The 21,012-nt window shown below is 36.4% G+C and overlaps 1 protein-coding gene across 1 annotated transcript in view; it reads right to left on the bottom strand.

Moving 5' to 3' along the window:
- Positions 1–228: 228 nt before the first annotated feature.
- Positions 229–21,012, bottom strand: part of SLC27A6 (solute carrier family 27 member 6) — a 32,340-nt gene continuing 11,556 nt past the window's right edge. The window contains exons 5-10 of the mRNA XM_075178790.1: positions 17,230–17,424; positions 15,399–15,489; positions 14,481–14,679; positions 9,413–9,510; positions 6,888–7,018; positions 229–3,322 (exon numbers count right to left, since the gene is read on the bottom strand). Coding sequence (XP_075034891.1) covers positions 3,146–3,322; positions 6,888–7,018; positions 9,413–9,510; positions 14,481–14,679; positions 15,399–15,489; positions 17,230–17,424 — 891 coding nt within the window. The 3' untranslated portion in view covers positions 229–3,145. The remainder of the gene's footprint in view (positions 3,323–6,887; positions 7,019–9,412; positions 9,511–14,480; positions 14,680–15,398; positions 15,490–17,229; positions 17,425–21,012) is intronic.

Genomic DNA, 21,012 nt, shown 5'->3' on the forward strand with positions numbered 1-21,012 from the left:
CTGTCTGTGTAGTATATTTTTTTACTACACATTTATACAAACGTGAAGTGAGGAAAACCCTAATTATATCAGTGTTAAACTTTAACAGATCAGATTTGGTGATTTCTCTTTCAGTGTTTCAGTACTCAAAACACTGCTTTTTGCTCCTTTGTGATGTACGTAATGGAATAAGAAACTGGTCATCTCTCTTTGCTCAGAAATTCAAACATTACTGCACAATGAATCATGTTTGATTATTTAAGGATGTTTAATAAACCATACATCTAGATGTAAAATGAAAGCTACTGTACAAAACAAATTGTCAAGAAGACACTTCATGGAATTACCTAACAAGCACAGTCTAAGTATCACATGATGATCACAAGACTTTATGCCACCACAAGATGTACATGTGATTTGAGTGGTTTATATTGTACAACAGTTTATGAAATTTCACATTAATATGACATGATAAATAAGGACACAGATTACTAAAACAGCTGTCATGCTTTAATTACCAGTCTCTTCAGACACTTGTAACAGCTGCTTCCTTAATATAACATAAAATGAGATCTTGTAAATGCTCGGAAACCATTCCCAATTGCTGCTATTATTTTGTATGTATGACATATTGCTGCAACTGTATAAAAAGTTTACTCTGTGATAATACAAAGTGTTCCCAGTTATAACTGCAAAGCAGTGGTGTCACTTAGGTATGGCTACATGGTACTTCTCTTCTACTATAGAGATTATCGCCTACAAGATGCTTTGGGACAAGTGAAGTGGTTATCCAACCCCAGAACTGCGGGAGTAGTGCAAGAATGTGCCATATTAACACCTGGTACTTCTTAGGTGAGCTATCAAAATGTGGCATGGTTACGGCATGATTGAGATGCTCAGAGCCCTTTTCCCTTCAAAAAATGTTGCTCCATCTGAAGATAACAGGAATATTAGATGTGGCATGGGAGGTTGGACTCTGTGAACACATGCTTTTCTATTGGTATGGAGGCTTGTAATATTCCTACAATTGCAGAGCAATCCAGGGTTTCCACCGTTAATTAAAATGAAGGATAGTAGTGGATATAGGGAAAAAATAGGACTGCAATATTGAGTCTGGAAGGATTTTTCCCGATTGAAGCAGATTGGCAGTTGCTTAATCTGGATCAATTTCAAATATAAGTGAGGGATCGCAGGAAATCCAAAATAGGTTGAACTTGATGGACTGGTGTCTTTCTTTAACCTCATCAACTATAGTACTATGATACTATGTATTTAACATTACAAATTAAAACATTAATCTGCATCACCGCAATGAGAAGGTACTATTATCTGAAAGATTTCTTTATCTTAAAGAATATTACCAAATTCAGATAAATTACTTCCATTAAATATACTAGGTCTGAACATACGTATTTGCAAGGTACGAGCTTTAGTTAAGATGAACCAATGATGTATGGTCTCCCGTAAAGTAATATTTTTTAGTTACATGTAACTATGGGTAACAGGCACTGCTAGGCAGCCTTGCGGATGCCTACTCTTCCAAGAAGACTCCCTGAAATTCAGGAACCACCAAGACATTCTGTAGACAAGGATGGGATAGTCCTAATACTAGAAGACTGTCCCCGGCATTCAGGACTTTTGTCCCAACTTCTGAGATAGTTGGCAGGTGTATTGATCAGGTGGGGTTAGGAAGGCCTAGTGCTTCAGAAGGGGTAGGTGTGTCCCCGGCGGATGTGTCATGTCTGAACATGATGAGTCCACACCCTCAGCTCAGAATTTGACCATACATACTTTTCTGAGGCATGCCTTTATTGTCCCCATGCCCCAACTTCAAATATCGAGAGGTATGCTGTAAGCAGCTTGGTGTTAATTTCACATAGTGTTCAGTGCTGCTACTGGATGCATGTTTGCAATAATTTGATGTGAGTTCTAGTTTACTGCCACAATTGTGCTATGATATCACTGCAAGCTGCCCTTCCTCCCATAGAAATACAAGTTTCAATGCCAGAAAACTGTTATTGGGAATCACAGAAGCTCTTACAAAAATGTTTTAATGGGGGCACAGCAATAAAAGAAATACAAAGAGACTTTTTAGTTATTTTGCAGATATCATATTTAGGTTTTCAGTAGATATGCTCCAATACTGTGGTAGTCGCTTTCCCGACTACCATCACAGCGACACTACTTACTGATCGCGAAACTACCATTCCGGACATCTTCAACTGGCCGGCTCTTGGAAAAGCTGACTTTCAATAAATTAGAGACATCGAGTGTCCAGCGCACAGGAATAACATCACAGTTAAAAAACTATTGTTAGTGCTCTTAAAGGGGCAATGACAGTACACCAGCTGGACAGTGCTTTTTAATAAAACCTTGTGCATTGTCCAGCCGGCGTACTGTCCTTGCCCCTTTAACAGCACTAACAATATTGTCGCTTTTTACCTGTGACATTCCTGTGCGCCGGACACTCGATGTCTCTAATTTATTGAAAGTCAGCTTTTCCAAGAGTCGGCCAGTGAAGATGTCGGGAATGCAAGTTTCGTGATCACACTGTGGGGGTAAGTAGTGTCGGTTTTATCAGCATCGGAATTTAGTACTCATCCCCTCCAATACAGGGGAAATGCATATGTTACACAAAGTTTGTTATCTCTCTCTACAGATTATGAGCAATCTTCGTGGTGTATGTCTTGTTTTGTCTCCTCTTTGATATTTTTGGTAAATCAAGACCTAGCTCCGTATAATGTCCTCCAGCATTGCCCAATGACATAAAACACCCAGCTGTTGTATTACGTGAAGATTACAAAAGATGACAAAGTGTGGCTGTAAAGATTAATGATATAAAGTTATAAGACAAAGAGCTACCCCTCCAAGATGAATTTTATTATACATTTATTGAACACCAAAAATGAAGATAAAAAATAAGATTAGTGTGCCCACATTTAAAAATTTGTAGTTAAAGTATTATCAGTTCATGTGTAAAAAAGGTTTAATTTTATGTATACAGTTTTTATGTAAGAACAACATACCTACCCGTTATTTTCACCTTAGTTTTGCTAGAATATACGTCGAGTCTCACTGTATGTGAAACATATGCAATGACAGTGGTTAAAACATCACAGTTTCAGTATTTTTAGCCATAGGAGATATGTATCTGGGTGTAAACAAATTAGAGTCTTAGAAGACCACTAGTGATTCTGTCATAAATGTCTTTAGTCATTGGCACATATGACTTTTCAGAATCATCTAAAAAATAAATTGGATCTGATGTTACTGATGGGTTGAATCCTTGTTCCACGAGGCGGAATTTTTGTTGTTTAAATGTACTGGTTACTTCCATGTTTTCCTAAAAAACAAGTAAAATATACAGTTATGGCTGAATCTTGTTTGATGGTAGAAATGTTTACATAGTGGTACGCCAAGGTGCCAGCTCTGCGAGTGCTGTGGATGCTCGAGTACCCCCAATATTTGTGCTGCCACTTCCACTAACCATGTCTGTCCATTGCATGTTTCATTCACATGTGGAGGGGGGGGGGGGGGCATGCAACATGAGCATCCTCAAACATTTAGAAAAAAGTTGGTTCCCTGGCAAATCCAAAAACTAGAACATATTACCATTATACCTCATGACCGCCCCAACCAATTTCCCTCTACATGGCAATCTTGGGCATAAAACTTTGACTCCGAAAACCCGGCTTGTGTAACTCATCCTTCTAAATGAACCTGAGAACTCTACTCTTCTTTCTCTCCACATCTCCCCTTCCCAGTTTTTCCCCCTTCTCCCTCACCCTCATATACTAACATTCCCATGTCGTCCACCTCTTCCCTTCCCTGTGCCGTCATGATGTTTCATCCTTATGTCGGACTTGGTCAAATAGTGAACTTCATCCTCTTTAATCTGATGTTCTTTATACCATGGACAACACGGTTTTGTTATGTTGTCTATGTTTATGCACCCCCTCTTCCTCCCCATTTTTTTCTGTATCCCTCATGCGTTCCACAAATATACAAAAACCCAATAAAATTTTGTTAAAAAAAAAAAAGTTGGTTCCTATGTTGGACTGCACTTTGCAGATATGGTAGGGCTTCAGACATACATGCTTGTTATTCCTGGGCATTTATATATGAAATTGGACAGGGGACCCGAAAAGGACAACAGGGTGCAGGGAAAGAAACCAGTTGAGACACCCAAAAGTTTGTTTAGCATATGTTAAAGTAAAAAATAAAAGATACAATTTGTAAAACGTAACCAAAGATTATCAAGTAGGATAATAACAATATGAAATGCAGTCAGAAGAGTCATGACAAGACCCACCTAGGCATGGTTTAAATGTGTGTGTGTGAAAGGCTTAATCAAAACAAAATCACCTGGTCTGTAAAAATTACTGAAAACCCCTCAAAAACCTCACATTTGCTATTAAAACAAAACAAAAGTTACTCCCTGATTTATCCCAAAATGCACACCAAGGGGTAAATGTATCATACCCCGGTTTCTTCAACTCCCGCGGAAGAAACCGGAGTATCATACATTTACCCCCAAGTGTAAACCAAACAACTCCTTACACAAAAATAGTGCTACAATTATTACAATAATTATTAAATGTGACATAATAAGACAATCAAGTTACAATACTTACTGAATAAAAATAGTTTTTAACAGATTGCAAAACTAATTTGTGCATCTATCTCTCTATCTCTATATCTATGTGTATGTATATGTCAAACAGAATAGGAGAAAAACAAAGACATGCATAACTAGACTCACATAAATTCTGGTTTTATATATGGGCTAGGAAAAGGCTGATCCCCGGAAAATGACAACTTGCATTATGATTTAATTGCTTTTTAAAACATACTTTTCCTATTTACACATTCCCTCGGTGTGTGACAAAGAGGCAGTTTGGCTCTAAGGCTGATTGATGAGGCTTTGACAGGTTTATAGCCTTCGAATATATGTATACATTGCCCCAAAATATATCATAATTGTTCAGGAACATCGCAGAAATATGTAAATGATATCAATGTGTTGGTTAGTACTATCTGATTAATTAGATATCAAACATAAAAAAGTTATGTTGATGGTGAAGGAAGGAATGGTATTTACAGGCATACATTCCTGCTGCTATAAATGACACATTTGGCATATCTGATCAAGCAAAATCATTTGACTATGAATCTACAGACTAGTATTTACATGAATCTTTATTTGATAACTTATTGTCATGTTTATGGCCTAATTAGGAAAATAATATATAAATGTGGCCATGATTACTCCCAAAGATATGAGTACCTGTGAAGTAACTGTGTGACCAGGTTTTAAAGTATATTGAGGTACACTTCAGAGAGACATGGCTTTTGTAACATAGCTTGAGTTGTCTATGCAGAAAATCCTTTCTAGTGGACCAGTCACCAATGGTTTATGGCACCCCCCCACACATGCTGAAAGATTTCAGAACTGCCTTTGACAAGAAAGTCCAGTTGGGGCATTTATATTTATATAGGAAAATCCCATACATTAAAACAACCTTTATAATCCATATTGGAGAAGACCTCTGTATAAACTGTATTTCTAATCAGGATAACTATGTACATAATTTGTGTAGTCAGTACTAGTCTAATAAGGAAGATATACAGATAGCATATCTTCCCAATGGATACGCCTTATATAATCATATTTAATATGTATTTGTGTGGAAAAATCCCACTCGGGATTAATTGATTATCCTCGTGGCTATGTCTGCTACTGGGAGCACATTGTAGGCAACAGATTACACATAAAGTATGTGAGCTATCTGTTTTCATTCTTGTTTTATTTTAAAGTACCTGTTTGCATTGTATTTCTGTATGTTGATCTGTAACTAATCATTGTGAGTTTGTCATATTAAACTCCATTTAATAAGGCTGTCTTTGAATTCACTTGTAAGATAAGCTTGGTGTTTCAATGCTACTTTCAGAGAGAATTGTTTGGATTTGCAGCAGCTCTGATTGTTAAGTGCTCATCTCTCACAGATTAGAGACTGCACCTGATTGGCCGTACACCTATTAAGTAGGTGGGCTTACTGGACATTATTTCATGTCAGAAGCACGGGAGCTGCCAGTGTTTGCAATGAGGTTTTTTTTATCCATATGGATTATATCAGATCAAGAACAGCAACAGATTCAGCAGAACACTATATAATTGTAGGGGACAATTATTACGAAGCTAATACTATTTATTTTACAGGGGCATCATCTATTTATTCAATTAACAGAGGCACTATCAAATAGTTATACAATAAACCAGGGCACTATAAGTTATTAAAATGTTAATGGGTTCACAATGAGAGATTTATTTATATAAATAAATGATGATGATGATGATGATTTATTTAATAATGAGGGCACTAAATACCGGGTCCAATGCTGAGAAGCACTTGCTGTTATTAAATGGGGAGGAAGAATTTTTTTTTATTACAATTTTTTTAAAAAAAATATTCTTGATTTTTTTTACATCTAACGTCCCTTTCCCCTATACCTCATGTGATTTAGAACTTTTAAAACCGACACACATTGCCGGTGATTGGACTCTTCAGCTTACAATCCACTGGATAGTAAACCGGGCGGCTTGGATGGCAAAATCACCAGCATTGTGTAGTGGTTCCAGAAGCATCAAGAAAACAAAAAAAACCAGAATCAGTAGTAAATCTCCCCCATTGTGTGCGTCATTGCACAAACCATTGTAAAGTCACATTTTTTCCCCAAAGAAAATTAAAACAAAATCAGGAAAAAGAATCAAGTAAACTACTTTTTTGTATTTTAACTTCCATAACCATACTCAATTTCTTCTGTTAATCAACAGTTGCGCAACCCACCTGCATCTCAGACCAGCTTCAGTATTTATAATAATAGATTGCATTTTTAAACATCTTTACCTGCAGTCTTAAAAATCGTGGACATGCATATCCAGGAAGGTAAGTCGTGGTGTGCTCATAGGTTCTTTTCAAATCTAAAGACTGGTCAGGCTTCAGAATAATAGCTACCATTCCCACCTTTCCTTCATGCCCTGAAACAAAATACATGTGTGAAAAGCTCAAAATATATAAACGAAAGCTACATATAACTTTACAGATGAAAGAATGCTTAAAGCTGCATTGTCACGTAGTAAAACATTTTACTAAGGTGCCCTTTGCCCTAGCTGAAGCCCAAGGGGCTTTTCTGTTCCTCGTCAAAAACCAGAGGGTATGAGCGAGAGGACCAATTAAAAGATTGCAATGAACTCTCCCGCTCACCCTCCCCCCCCCTTCCGCCGCCATTTAAATTTGCTTAGTTTAATTGATCTGCCGGTTCGGTATTACAGAATCGACAGTGCCCCAGGAAAAATGTCTGTCTATTAATAATAGTAACCCCTTGCCAGCTGCCATAGTAATGAGATAATAAATGTTTTTTATTTCATAAGGTACTTTAATACTTCATATTATTATTAAAATTCGTAAAATTAATAATTTATAGTGTTGCTTTCTACAGACTTCAAAAAGTTTCCCAAAGCCTATAATTTTATTGTGGAGGTTATCTTGAAATCATTAGGATTTCAATTTTAGGAAATTTTTTAGCCTGAGAATTTAGCAAAATAGTGCATATTAAAAATTGTGGGTAGGGACAATTTTAATTCATTACCATATCATCAACATGACAATAGGTGATATAATATGGCCTTGCAGAGTTCCCCATCTCAAAAAGAAAGTATTTGAAACACAATTAACAAAGACAATTTAAGCTTGAAGTGATGAATAAATAGCTTGAATTAGATTAATAAATTTCCCCTGAATATAAAAATGCTTGAGGCTGGTGTTAAGATAGTTCCAATTAAATAAATCAAGTGCTTCCTCAGTGTCAGTTGCTAAGAGAACGCTTTCTTGCATGTGACATAAAGGCAATTATACTTCTAATATTGTCGCTCTCTATCCTGCCTTTAAAAAAACCTCAATGATTTTGATTAATCACTTTTGGAAGGAGCCATAAACGTCCATCAGTCACAATTTCTTATTTTAATATAATTTAATTTAGTATTTTAATATCTTGGTTCAAAAAAAGATATTTGGTTGTATCCATTTTCTTCTATAGACTAATGAATTTTAACATTTACCTTGTTGATAGAGAAGATCCCTGGATATAGCTTTTGGGTTGTTTAGGATTTCTCAGAACATTGTATAGTCCCGTGAGTGATTTGATAGGATGCCAACTCCAGGAAAGATTGGCAACGGTTTTCAATATTTCCCATTTGTAAACAAAATCTCACTATCGATTGTTGTTTGGGAATGGCCTTATAACCCTTTCTAGACTGATGGGCAGCAACAATTGCTTCTCTGAGATCATCCCAGGCTTCTTTTCTCCTTGGCATGGTATTAACAAAAACCTGAAAGCTATAGAATGAACTGCCACAGATTCTGCTTTTATATAGAAGTTGTAGCACTCTTGATGATCAAATAAATAGTTGCACTTCCTTAACTTGCTCATATAACCGTACATACTAATATGGAAACAGTAAGGGAATAATAACAAAGTAATATCTGTCATGTGCTATTCATTACATAGGATTTTATCATTGTTATTTCCTGATAAGTTAAAAAAACAGATTTAAAAGACTTCACATCATAATCCTCCTTTATTATCCCCACCTCAATCCTCTTCATCTCACTTCTGTTTCCCCCACTCAAGTCCATTATCTAAGCACCCTCTCACGTCTCAAACCCATATACCCCCTCCTCAGCATCATCACTGCCTGTTCAATCATCTTTTCCATCCTCATCTCCACATGTCTCCTTCATCACTATCACCATCCTGGGCCCCTCATCATCATCACCCTGCCCCCATCATCTCTTTTTATTATTATAATCATCATAATAATCATACATACAGTCACTCCCTTCATCCTCATTAACTCCCCAACTCTAAGTCATCAATATGCCCTCCGGTCTGCATCATTATTAATCACACCATTGTTCATCATCATCAATGCTCCCTTTAACCCCATCCCTATAAGTAAGTCGTACCCAGCGTCCTCTGCATTTACTCAGAATGGGGATGATCATACATAACTTCCCCTCTGTTTGATACCCAATGCTAAAATGTACTTATATGTCACATTGGAGTCTGAGTCCGCTTGAACAGAGAGAAACGGTGATCAGTTCCCCTCTGAGCAACTTTAAATTTGCCACTCCAGAATGCTTGATTGTGCGCATTACATTTTGGCGCCTTAGATTTCAGTGTCTACTGTCAGAGCATAGAGCTCATTAGAGATCCAGTACACTAAACCTTCTCCGCCAGTTAGACAACATGGTGAGATAGGATTTAGGACCTGGCACCCAGGATTTGTCTCATGTGCCAGGAACAATCTGCACCTTCCACTACAACACTATGATATATTTTATTTTTATTATTCACTAGAACCCTCTCTCACCTGGAACACTCACTCCATAGACATTAGCTTCCTGTATAAAGTCCAGCATTCCAATTATATCAGAGACTTCAGTGGTAGCAACATTTTCTCCTTTCCACCTACAAAGAGAAGAAGTGGTATAATTAAAACTTTTAGGACACTGTGATTAGTTTGTAACGTTTAATGTACACAGTATGCATCTTATCCACCGGCAGTTTAGTATTTTATCTTTGGAGTATTATGGACAAGGATCTGCCTGGTGCTTACTGTATAAGTAATCAAGTTATACTTAAAAAAGTAATAAATCATTGCATAATCAAAATATAAAGTTTAAACCTGCAACATTGTATTAATTTACACTGTGTTAAGCACACTTTTATATGAATACTCTTCAAATAATAAGCTTGGAACACTATCAATCTTTGCATTAGAAAAATATGATCCTAGATCATGTATGCTTCAGGCAACGTTTGTTTAGTACCAGGTTTTGACCCTGTGCTGTAAAAGTATTTTATGATCTCATATCATATAATAGTGTCATATGGAAGTATCATAAAATACAATATAAAAATTAATATTGCATAATTAATGACTTGCTCTTTTACCATATAAAAGTATATTAAATATATTACAAAATCATGGTGCACTAGTTCATCTACCGAATAGCTCGCAAATCAAGTATGTAATCAAGCAAAAAAATCTTTGGGCTGTTGAACATGTATGTTTAAGTATTTGGAGACTGAAACAGTGGACATTACTTGCTGAACAGTGCTTCACATTATTGATTGCTAGAGGTTCATGTGATGCTGCATCCAAAATGATGCCCTCTTTGTCCAGGAAAGCTCACTGCTTAAGTCTGTCCTGGACAGTTACATTAATTTCTGCAGGTTATGCAGTCCAAGCCTTTTAATATAATGTCTGGTGTCATAACAAGACCCAACTGGGTGTGTAACATGTCGGTATGAAACGGTTAATCTAAAATGAACAAAAATCCTCCAAACATACATGTCACACAAACTCCCAAATACTAAGTATAAACACCAGTAGATTTAGTTCAAGAGCTTACATTCTTAGGAAGTCTTCAGTTACTCCTTGGCATATCCCAAACTACCTAATTTAATCAGCTACTGTATGTAGTGAACAGGGAGGAATTACAGTTATTAGGATTAACAAATAACATAATTGTGGGGAATAAAGCATAATCATAATTGTGATGCAAATAGTGTATATCAAATGAATCCATTCATAATTTGAGCTTCTCTGTAAGGTAAGGTGTAAACTGTGAGGCCAGCACCTGTGTTTATTCTGTGGCTCTGCACACCACTGTGTTAGAAGATAACAGTGTCACCTTTCGGGTAAGCTGAGCAGCTTCAAAAGGTCCCCTGGGGTGAGCTTCAACCTGGCATAGGAGAGTGTTTTGACACCTAGAGAGACCCTAGGGAGCCACTCCTAGCAGGAGACCACATGATGGCTTGCTATATTTTATAGAGGCAAATATAATTATGTTTTCAAAATTCTACTTAGAATCAATATCATTAGTGATCAACCACATATTCATAAATAGTATGATGAAGGGCAGCCCATATGTTAAATAAAGCTGTCTGTCATGCAGGGAAGGAAATGAGTATCAGTTTAACAAATTACCTGGACCTATATAGGTTTGGTATCTATAAATTGGTAAATTTGTACTGGATTTCTTAATAATAAAGTTGGGTCTGTGTGACAATCCCCAGGAAAATGATGTTACATTTTAGAATTGGGTATTAAACAGAGATAAAGTCACAGAGGTATGACGAAACGCGTCAGTTGCGGCGTACTACTGATATATGAATGTGAGGAAATGCAGACTGAGATTGTCTTTTATATTTAACCCTTGATTGATGTGGATATTTTCATGGAGTGATATACTCACATACAGAGAAGTGATTACACAGTCTTTACCTATCTAACTGATTACTGCATTTGGAACGACATGTTAAATGGGAGAACTGGTGTGAGAGTCATCTATTTTATCCGGCTACCTTTTTGCATGGAGGGATGCTCAGTCCTGAAGTTAGCTGTGTACAGAATGTGCCGAGGAAATCTTCATAAACCATCAGCGTCCTAATGTGCAGCAATACACAGGTGACCGTGATTGGCCCTGGCAAGTAATATATGTCATTCTATTTCCAACTATTGGCTTGTTTTAAGGAGTTATAATTACAGTTTGGACACTTCACATAACGAGTGATTTAGTTAGAGAGGGTGGCAAGTTGGCCACTCCACCCCTCCAGGTACTACTTGACTTATTAACAATGTCCAGATACATACTTGATATTAGTATGTATAATGTATATATAAAATATATATGTGATTTTTACATTAGATTTCATAATCTGGTAATTATTGTTCTTACCTTCTTGGACAACCCCATCATATACATTTGTGTACATAGTTTATATGTGATATGAATGTTAAATAAGTTTGTAGATAATAATGATATAGTTATTACAGTTATATACATAATTGATTTTAATGATTTTATGTTAAATAAATGTTTTTATGATTATCAGGAATTTGACTGTATTCTGCCATGTCTGTTTAATTTTTTATTTTATTTGATATAACCAAGGTGACTGGCGCTCCTTATTGTGTTTTTTTTGTTAGTTTTTTTAGATATGTAAATAGTGATTGTAAAACTGTGTCATAGGTGGAAAAAGTGTCTTTAAAATTATGAAACCACTTAAAAGATATTGTTAGACTTTTGGGAAATCAGTCAACAATGATTATCTGTCCATCTGCCAAACCATTTTACCTTGACGCAGATTATACAACTCATATGTAAGAATTTTCTCATTCTTTTTTACCTGTTTGCCGTATATTTTGTCAACTTTTATTAATTGTTTGTTTTTATTACCTGTAAGCATTGTACTTTTTGTATATTAAATCTTTAAATGTAATCAGCACTGTCCTTATTGCTCTAAACGAATTCACTGCCTGTTTAGAAGAGTTTGATTGCTTGGCTGTGTTAACCCTTTAAATACCAGTGTGGGAAGTGTTAGCTCTTTTAGCTATCAGAGCGCAGAGTGTGAGCAGTTGGGTAATTAATTCATAGCTATGCTACGGACCTTATACATAGCTGGTGGCAGTTGGTGGAGAGGAGTGGAAGCAGGGACTCGATAGAGGCGACTATCCCTGACACTGTAAACCAAACATTTCCCTGCATAATTGTAGCGCTACAAAGTCCATTTGAATTATTTAAGAACACAGAGAACATTATTAAATGGGACAAAAATTCACAATGCTTATTGAATAAAATAGTGATAACAAACTGACTTATCTAAAATATATGGAAAACAGATTCTTTCAAATAAAATTTGTTGCCTGATGATAGGTTTGAAGGTGGACAATTCTCATTACATCACATTTCACTACTTTTAAGATAGCTTCCTTGCCTAAAACTTGGTGACATCACTTAAATAGGAGTGCTTTTGTCCCAATAAGAGTGCTTTTGTCCCAAAATAGTAATAATAATAATTATTATTATCATGTTGTTTATGCAAACTTTTAAAATTATATATATATATATATATATATATATATATATATATATATATATATATACATATACTTGGTGTATGTGTGTGTATATATATATATATATATGTATATGTATATATATATATATATATATATATATATACACACATACAGACAGGTGTGGTAGTTTGGTAAATGAAATAATCAATCAAAAGTAAATGTTATGTATGTTTGATCTGAGTTCCGCTTTATACTGTCCAAGGTCATCATAACCTACAGTCTGTTTGCCTCTTGCTTATGTTCTGGCCTATGCCAAGTTGCACAATGTTCTATGTGCTTAATATTCCTTTCACAGCCAGTGCTAAATTTCCTTTCACAGCCAGCTGCTCTTCAAAGTTCCTCTTTAGTTCAGTAGAGGAAATGTTATCTATATGCTTTATTGTATGTTAAAATATTGCACCATGGAAAATATTGCTATGGAAAAGACTGTGTAAAAGTTTACATGCATCTATATAGTTATTTTTACAACATCTTCTGTTTCTCAACAATATAGTGAAAGGGCAATAACCTACAGTCCTTCAAATAGAAATATATCAATATTAAGTAGTTAAAAAATCTTGAAAGATATAGAGTATGCCAGGGGCGTAACTAGCAATCACCAGGCCCCACTGCCAATTTTATTTTGTTGGGACCCAGTGATGCGCATCTACTTACAACTATGAATGTCTCACAGAGGAACCAAAAGTCCAAATGGGCTCCAGTGTTTATGGCCTGACCCTGCGCAGATTCAGGGTAGAGTCATGACCTTTAGAACCAATGGACTCCCAAACACATAATTACACTTCTGGTACATGTACTATGTACATGAGCATAATACAAAAAGTTTACATTACCACTAGGGGTTAGATTTACTAAGCAACGGGTTTGAAAAAGTGGGGATGTTGCCTATAGCAACCAATCAGATTCTAGCTTTCATTTATTTAGTGCTTTCTACAAAATGACAGCTAGAATCTGAGTGGTTGCTATTGGCAACATCCTCACTTTTTCAAACCCGCAGCTTAGTAAATCTAGCCCTAGGTCTTCCCGAGGCAAAAGACTGCTACAGCACACTTGAGGACATATTAAGAAACCTTTGAAATAATATGCTTTTTATGGGTGACTTTGCCATTTACATTAAAGAGTCTACATGCAAGACAGTAAAGATCTATTTTGTAAAAGTGAAGTATGGCGTAACATAAGAAAAATAATGTACATTTTAATTAAATGTCTGAGAAAGTGTATATTTTTGGACACATATTTGCACAATTATAAAGAGCAGTGATCTGTTGCATTATCTTGTTATGCAAAAAAGAAAATTGCTTCAAAGCATGACAATTACATGGACAGTGTACAAGTTCAAAGTATTAGAAATATGATTAGTATTATAAATAAGTAAGATGGTAAATAAATGTAATTGGGTAGGAAACACTTCAGACAAAACTTTTGATAGCTTTATATATATATTCCACTTAATCTGTGACTGTAATGTCAGTGAATAATTAATATATCAATAAATGTTGTTCTTACTGACCTAAAAGTATCTCCGATTCTGTCACGAAAGTAAAGAAAATCATCATGATCCTGGACCATCAGATCGCCCGTATTGAAATAAACATCTCCTTTCTTGAACACATCACACAATAATTTTTTTGTTGTGTGCTTTTTATTTCCAGCGTAACCAAAGAAAGGGTTGGCATGATTTACCTTGGATATGAGAAGCCCAGTTTCACCTATGGTGGAAATATATGAATATTTTTTTGCTTTCTGCACACACACTATATATGTCACATACCTCAAACACTTGAAAATACACCAGATATATGCAGATCTATGCAGGATAAATGTTTAAATGTATTTAAGGATTACATTGAAAGCCAAGGAATTCAGGTTCCCTAAATCTATAGCTATGGATTCTATGTTTAAGTTTTATTTTAAAAAATACCTAACCAAAGAATTAAGGAGACTTTACTTTTGTCTATAATATATTCTGACACATTTGAATTTATCATATACTTATCATATTGAAATTGCATACAACAATCAAGGTTTGAAATTTGTTTATTATTTTTTACTTGCATTATTATATTATTGCATTAATGTGGAATTACTATGTTACATGTCATTGCCCTTATGATACTTTTAAGGGTGAGCAGCCAAGAATTTATTTTAACCCGTATTATTCCTCTTTTTATGCATTGCCTTTTTTTGGATGTTTATTATACCTTTTTATAAAACACTGGGTTTTTGAACTGGGAGGGGGAGGTGGGGGTCATCTGGTTATTCCATATACAATTTTAGGGACTCCTCACTTAAGCACACAATTGTAAGAGCTGCCGTTATTGAGTTTGAGTTATCTTGGTATAGACTCAAACAAAAAGTGTGATAGAACATATAATAGTATATATGTTTCAAGAGCATAAAAAATATTTAGTGAATTAGTACTGTTTACCTTTTTTGACTCTTTCACTCCAGCCTTCTTTGTTTTTTACTGGTTCATCTTTTTCAATGTCATATTTTATCATTTCAAAGGGAAACAGAAGCTGGGAACAAAATAGATCATGCATTGTCACTATTACACCTCAAATCTTTAACTTATAAACAAAACTTATAATAAAATATATATTTATTTAAACAGCATTTCTCTAAACAAACATTCTATAAAACACATATTCATCATTACATCATCTGTAGTTTTTGAAGGACAGCTCATTCTTTGAAAACAAAACAAAGGCCAACATTTATCAACCAGTCGAATATATTTTATTTTTCAAACATAAAGTTGTTAGGTACTGAAAAAATTAATTGGTGGATTACAAAAAGTATTTTGTTTTTTATGTTCTGCTTTTATATTTATCTTTGTACATATTTGCAGGACTTAGACGGTAGAGCTTTATTTAGACTCGGAAAAAACCAAAAACAACAAACATAAAAAATAATAACAAAAACATAAAACAAAAGAGGAACTGACAAGCGCCTAAAAGTACACTATAGGGCCAATATAAAAGTTCATTAATTTACAAAGCTCTTAACGACTTCAGGACTCTTCCAGTTCTGGCCTCATATAGTTCAAATGCTAGAGGGTAATCGATCAGTCGCCAAAATATAGGGACACCGCTGATCCATGGACGTCCACCTCTTCTCACTACTGCGGAAATCACTTTCACCACTATCCCCATACTCCAAACTTGATCATGAACTGGCTTTTCCATGAAGATCACCAACAACCCTGCTTTAGGTTGTAACAAGTCTCCTCCCGTGGACCAATCAAAGAGGTCGTCCAGTAGTATGTTGTTGGAGTGTGTGGGTAAGCTGAAGCACCTGTACGGTAATTTCAATGCTGATTCTTGCTCAAAGCTCTGTGAGCCACGAGCAAAAATCTGTGTTAAAATGATCGTACTAAAGATAATAGTGTGTGGACCGCATTGAATTCCCCCCCCCCTTGTTGTTTGACTTTTGCTGTCCTGTATATACATTTAAAAATTGAGACATGTAATACCAAATCCCAGACAGACACGTACATGCTTTCTTAACCTTCCCTCTTAACCGATCCCACAAGTCAACCCCAATTTGGTTTTCAGGACCATCATACAAAAAGTTGCTGATTGCTGGCTGTGTATCCATATATTTTGTCTATTGAATTAATCATATTTTATTGATATATAACTTCCTTGGTGGTATATAAAGATAAGAATGAGGTATCAGAGACTGAATTTTGAATAATTTTCCATTTATGAAAATACTAAAATCAAAAACAAAAATACCAAAATATATGCATATATAGATAGTTTAAAGGAGCTCATTTAGAGTCGGACGCAAAGTCCGTTTTAGGCGCATTCCAACAAAAAAACACTATCACGCATGTGCAGCAAGCACCATATCTGCCTGCGTCTTGGACGCAATTAACACTTGCGACAGCTTACGGCTCACTACGAGAGAGTAAGGAGCGGAACGCGTGAGTGACCCTGTAAGTAAATCCTAGACGCAGTGAGGCGCAGACGCAACACACGTCAAAAAAGGGCTAAAACTGTGCGGCAGGAATTAGGTGGCGCAAGAACTGCTCGCAGCTCGGTAGGGTATTACGAGTGGGAAACAACTGGGGTTGCATGCCACTCGTAATACCCTACCAAGCTGCGGAACACTCCCACTCCTACACTTCTTAAACGGACTTTGCGTCCGACTCCAAAATGAGGAAACAACATCTTACTCACGAGAACATTAGCTACCAAAGGTTACAAACCACATTATTTAAAATAAATTCCAATGAAAATATAGTATATTACCTTATAAAAGAAATTGCTGCGGCCAACAGATCCAATTTTTCCAGTGTGGTTCATGAAACAAATATTTCCTTCAGTTGCACCATACAGCTCACACATCTTTATATCACCAAATCTTGTGATGAATTCTCTCCACACATCACTGCGAACGCCATTTCCAACAGCCATGCGGACCTTGTGATCCTTTTCACCTTCTCTCTGAATAAGTATAACAAATAATATGTTTATAGAGTGGAGGATATTACATCCCTCTGCATGACAATTACACAGTACCTGACTAGCAGCAGCTTGGAGAAGTCATTTTTACAGGAAAAAAACAGCAAATAAAATGCAGTAGATATGTATGTTTTTTTATCCTTTATTTGTATGGTGTCACAGATTCCGTAGCGCCTGATATTATCATACAGATATGACATATATCACAACAGTAAGCAGAATAACAGGTATGTCGACAGAAAAACAGATGCATGGATGCAATTAAACATAACAAAGCATAAATGAAAAATTTAGCATAAGACATGACAGGGGTATACGAGGTACATGGAGTGTGGACGAATATAATACATAGGGTAGAGGACCCTGCCCATGAGAAGATACTTTCTAGAGGGAAGGGGATAATGAGATACAATAAGAGCAATTGGGCATTAGGTGCATGCTAGTAGCAGAGGAGGTTGAGGTTAAATAGTCTAAGTTGCAGGAAGAGATGTTGAAAAAGGGCTGGGAAGAAGAGGAAGAAGATGGACAGAGGTAAGGTAGGTTGGTGGCTGGCAGGGGTTAAGAAGGAGAGAGAAGCTTTGGAAAGACACATTGTACCGAGTGGGCAGCGAAGGCAGATGTCAATGTGTTAAGGTAGATGAGATCTTAAACTGTATGTGTGTGTTTGTGAGCCAAAGTAGTACAAAGTGGGATAGTGGTCCAGATTCAGGCGAATCAACATAGACAGAGGGTACCAGTAAAAAAAGCAGTCTTTGGGTCTGAATGGTGGCAGTGAGAGGATCACTGGAACAAGTAAAGCAATCAGCAGATGTGGCTCAAGAGTTGCAGGAGGGTTCACTAAAGAGATGATGGTTGGGCAGGAAGTGTGTGTCTATGGATTGTGGCCAAAGTAGAAGGAGGGCGGACTGAAAAGGATCTGACAGGCTTTAGGCGCGGATAAGTCTGTCCGTGGTGGCATCCGGCTGGAGACCAGGTTTGGTTTGGCTTTATGAAGGAATTCTCTCTTTGGGTGTAGTGTGTAGTGAGAAGGAACAGCCAAGAATGGGTCTACCCATTAAGAGTGTGCTGGGTCTCAGGAATCTGGTAGTATAGATTTAAGAGCTCACCTAAAGATGTAGGCTTAGCCAAGCCACTTAGGTCAAGTGGAATTCCTTGTGTCTCGTGAGGAGCTGGCAGGACAAGAGCCAGATAATGAAAGAGCCACAAAGCTGATCTCAAAGAGGTGAAAGGATGCCCAGGACGAACGTGGGAATTCACGTGAGAGGGTGTAGGTACCGGGGTCAAAGCAGCAGTTGGATAGAAAGGACGGTGTAGGAGGACAGGATGGCCGGCAGGTGTGTATATTGTCAGGTCTGCATTGTGTGAGTCAGATGATAGGGCTTGCAGGGTCTGAACCGATTGAGTCGGGGAGGCTTCAGGTTGCACTCTATCATGGAACTGAGAGAATGAATTTGTGGGAAAGACCTTTGTAAAAGTAGTCTGCTTGAGAGGCTGTAAACAATCCAAATTCAAAGGACGTCAGGATACAAGGTAAGTATGCAGCAGATTTAGTAGGCCGCAGATTTAGGGAAGGCCCCAGAGGCACAAAATCACTTTTCTGGCAGATATTCTAGATCCGAGGCCTTCAGCTGACTGATAGATGGCAGTAAATGAAATACCTGGGGATTTAAGCAGAAATTATCTGCAATGGTAGCAGATTTAGCAAGATTAGGCTTATCTTTGCTACTTTCTTGTTTTAGCACTCACTAGGTATTTACTGTAAGTATACCGAAGAGTTACTATTGTTTTCATAAACAATTTACAGCGCTGAAACACTCTATGTCAAACAATAAAAAAATACATCCGTGGACAAGAGATAATATTTAAAAGTATTAACACCTTTAACAGATTGTGCAACAACACGCAGAAATCTGAAAAAACAAAATAGACTCAAAATGTATCAATTCTCAGTAGCAATTTACGGCCATGTACTAATCAAAATAGTGTGTTCTCAATCACATTTGTCAACAGGTTCTAAGTCCCACTAAATAGGTTTGAAAATATCGGAGAAATTTATGAGCCATAAATAGCTATGTAGCTACATATCCAATATAATAAGCATCGCGCAGGTCTGTGCAAATCAATCTGTTTTAACGCGTTTCATCAATTTCATCAGAGTAACATGAATTTACTACTTTCAGTGTGGTTTGTTCCTGGTTGATTATTCAGTGCTGTACATTGTTGTTGATATTTGTACCATTTGTTTAGAGCGCAATGGCTCTCCAGTACAGCTTTGTTAATCAACTGGGATCATTAACTGTGAATCAGATACACTGTTTCTCTTATCCAGTGCCATGGGTAACTATTAGTTTTGTACTGTTTTATTGCCTTTAAAAAGTACTAGTAAACTTTCTCAAAAGAATTCAAATAAAGAAAGCGCCTATGGATATTCAAAAGAGTATTCAAGGTAGCAGATGTCAGAACCAGGAGATCCAAATGGAGAAAATTTGTGAAACATAGGAACAGCAGTAGATTGGTTCACACCAGGAGATCCAAATGAGCAGGTTCTGTATCCCAGCGTCATGTCTACTTGTCACACCACTGCTGCCCCCTGGACACCTGAGCTTGCGACTGCGACTCTGAACTTATTTTCTTTCATTCACTGCTATTTCCTGGATTTTGTTTGTCTGCATGTGAATATAACCTTTTATTTTTCCTTGTATTGTTTGCATGTGACTCTAGTTTTGGTATTTTTATGGGGTTTTTTGGTTTGCCTTCCCTTGGTGTTCTCCTATTGGAGTTTGCAAACAAACCTAAAATTGAGATTTCGAATTCCAAACTGATGTTTCATGGCTTTGTGTTCTCCACATGTTCTTTCTTGTTAATACTTGGCACTGCATTTTGTTTGACATGTTTACGAAGTACAAACTTAGAGGTAATAAGGAGAGATAAAACTTGCTAAGGTTGAGGTCATTAAATCCAATTGGTTCCATTACAATACCCATTTACATGGTTTAACTATCATTAAAACAAATCTAGTAAAAGCATGTATTTTGTTGCCTGTGGGTAAAGGCCCTTACTCTCATATATTTCAAAAAATATTAGTGATTAAGATTTATTTCTAGAATAATGTTACTGTTACAATATTACTTTAGATCTGCAAATGCTAAAGCAAAAGCACATTGCAATAAACAAACTCAACTTTTGTAAATTTGAGTATGCCTGTAGTGAATTGTCCAGTTGAAACAGCAGCCAGAACATGTAAAGGGAGAGACACAGTTCACTGGGCGGGAGTTAACAACATTCCTGCACTTGATACACTGGAGGATTGTATATTACGTACAATGCACAACAAAGGGGCTTTCAAGCTTCAGCAGCTGGCAGAAATGACACAAACACCTACCTATTTGGAAGAAACTAGAGTAGCCTATTTGGAATCAAAATCCTTAACATTCAATGTAATAAACTGAGTATTAAACATATATGTTCAAAAGGACAATTCACATTTTTGTCTGTTAATGAAGCTGAGTTTTCATTCACTTCAATAACCAAAACCCACAGAATGTGATATTGGAGGAGTTCTCTTTCATT

This window comes from Mixophyes fleayi, chromosome 1, assembly GCF_038048845.1.
Source record: "Mixophyes fleayi isolate aMixFle1 chromosome 1, aMixFle1.hap1, whole genome shotgun sequence".
Classification (NCBI taxonomy): domain Eukaryota; kingdom Metazoa; phylum Chordata; class Amphibia; order Anura; family Limnodynastidae; genus Mixophyes; species Mixophyes fleayi.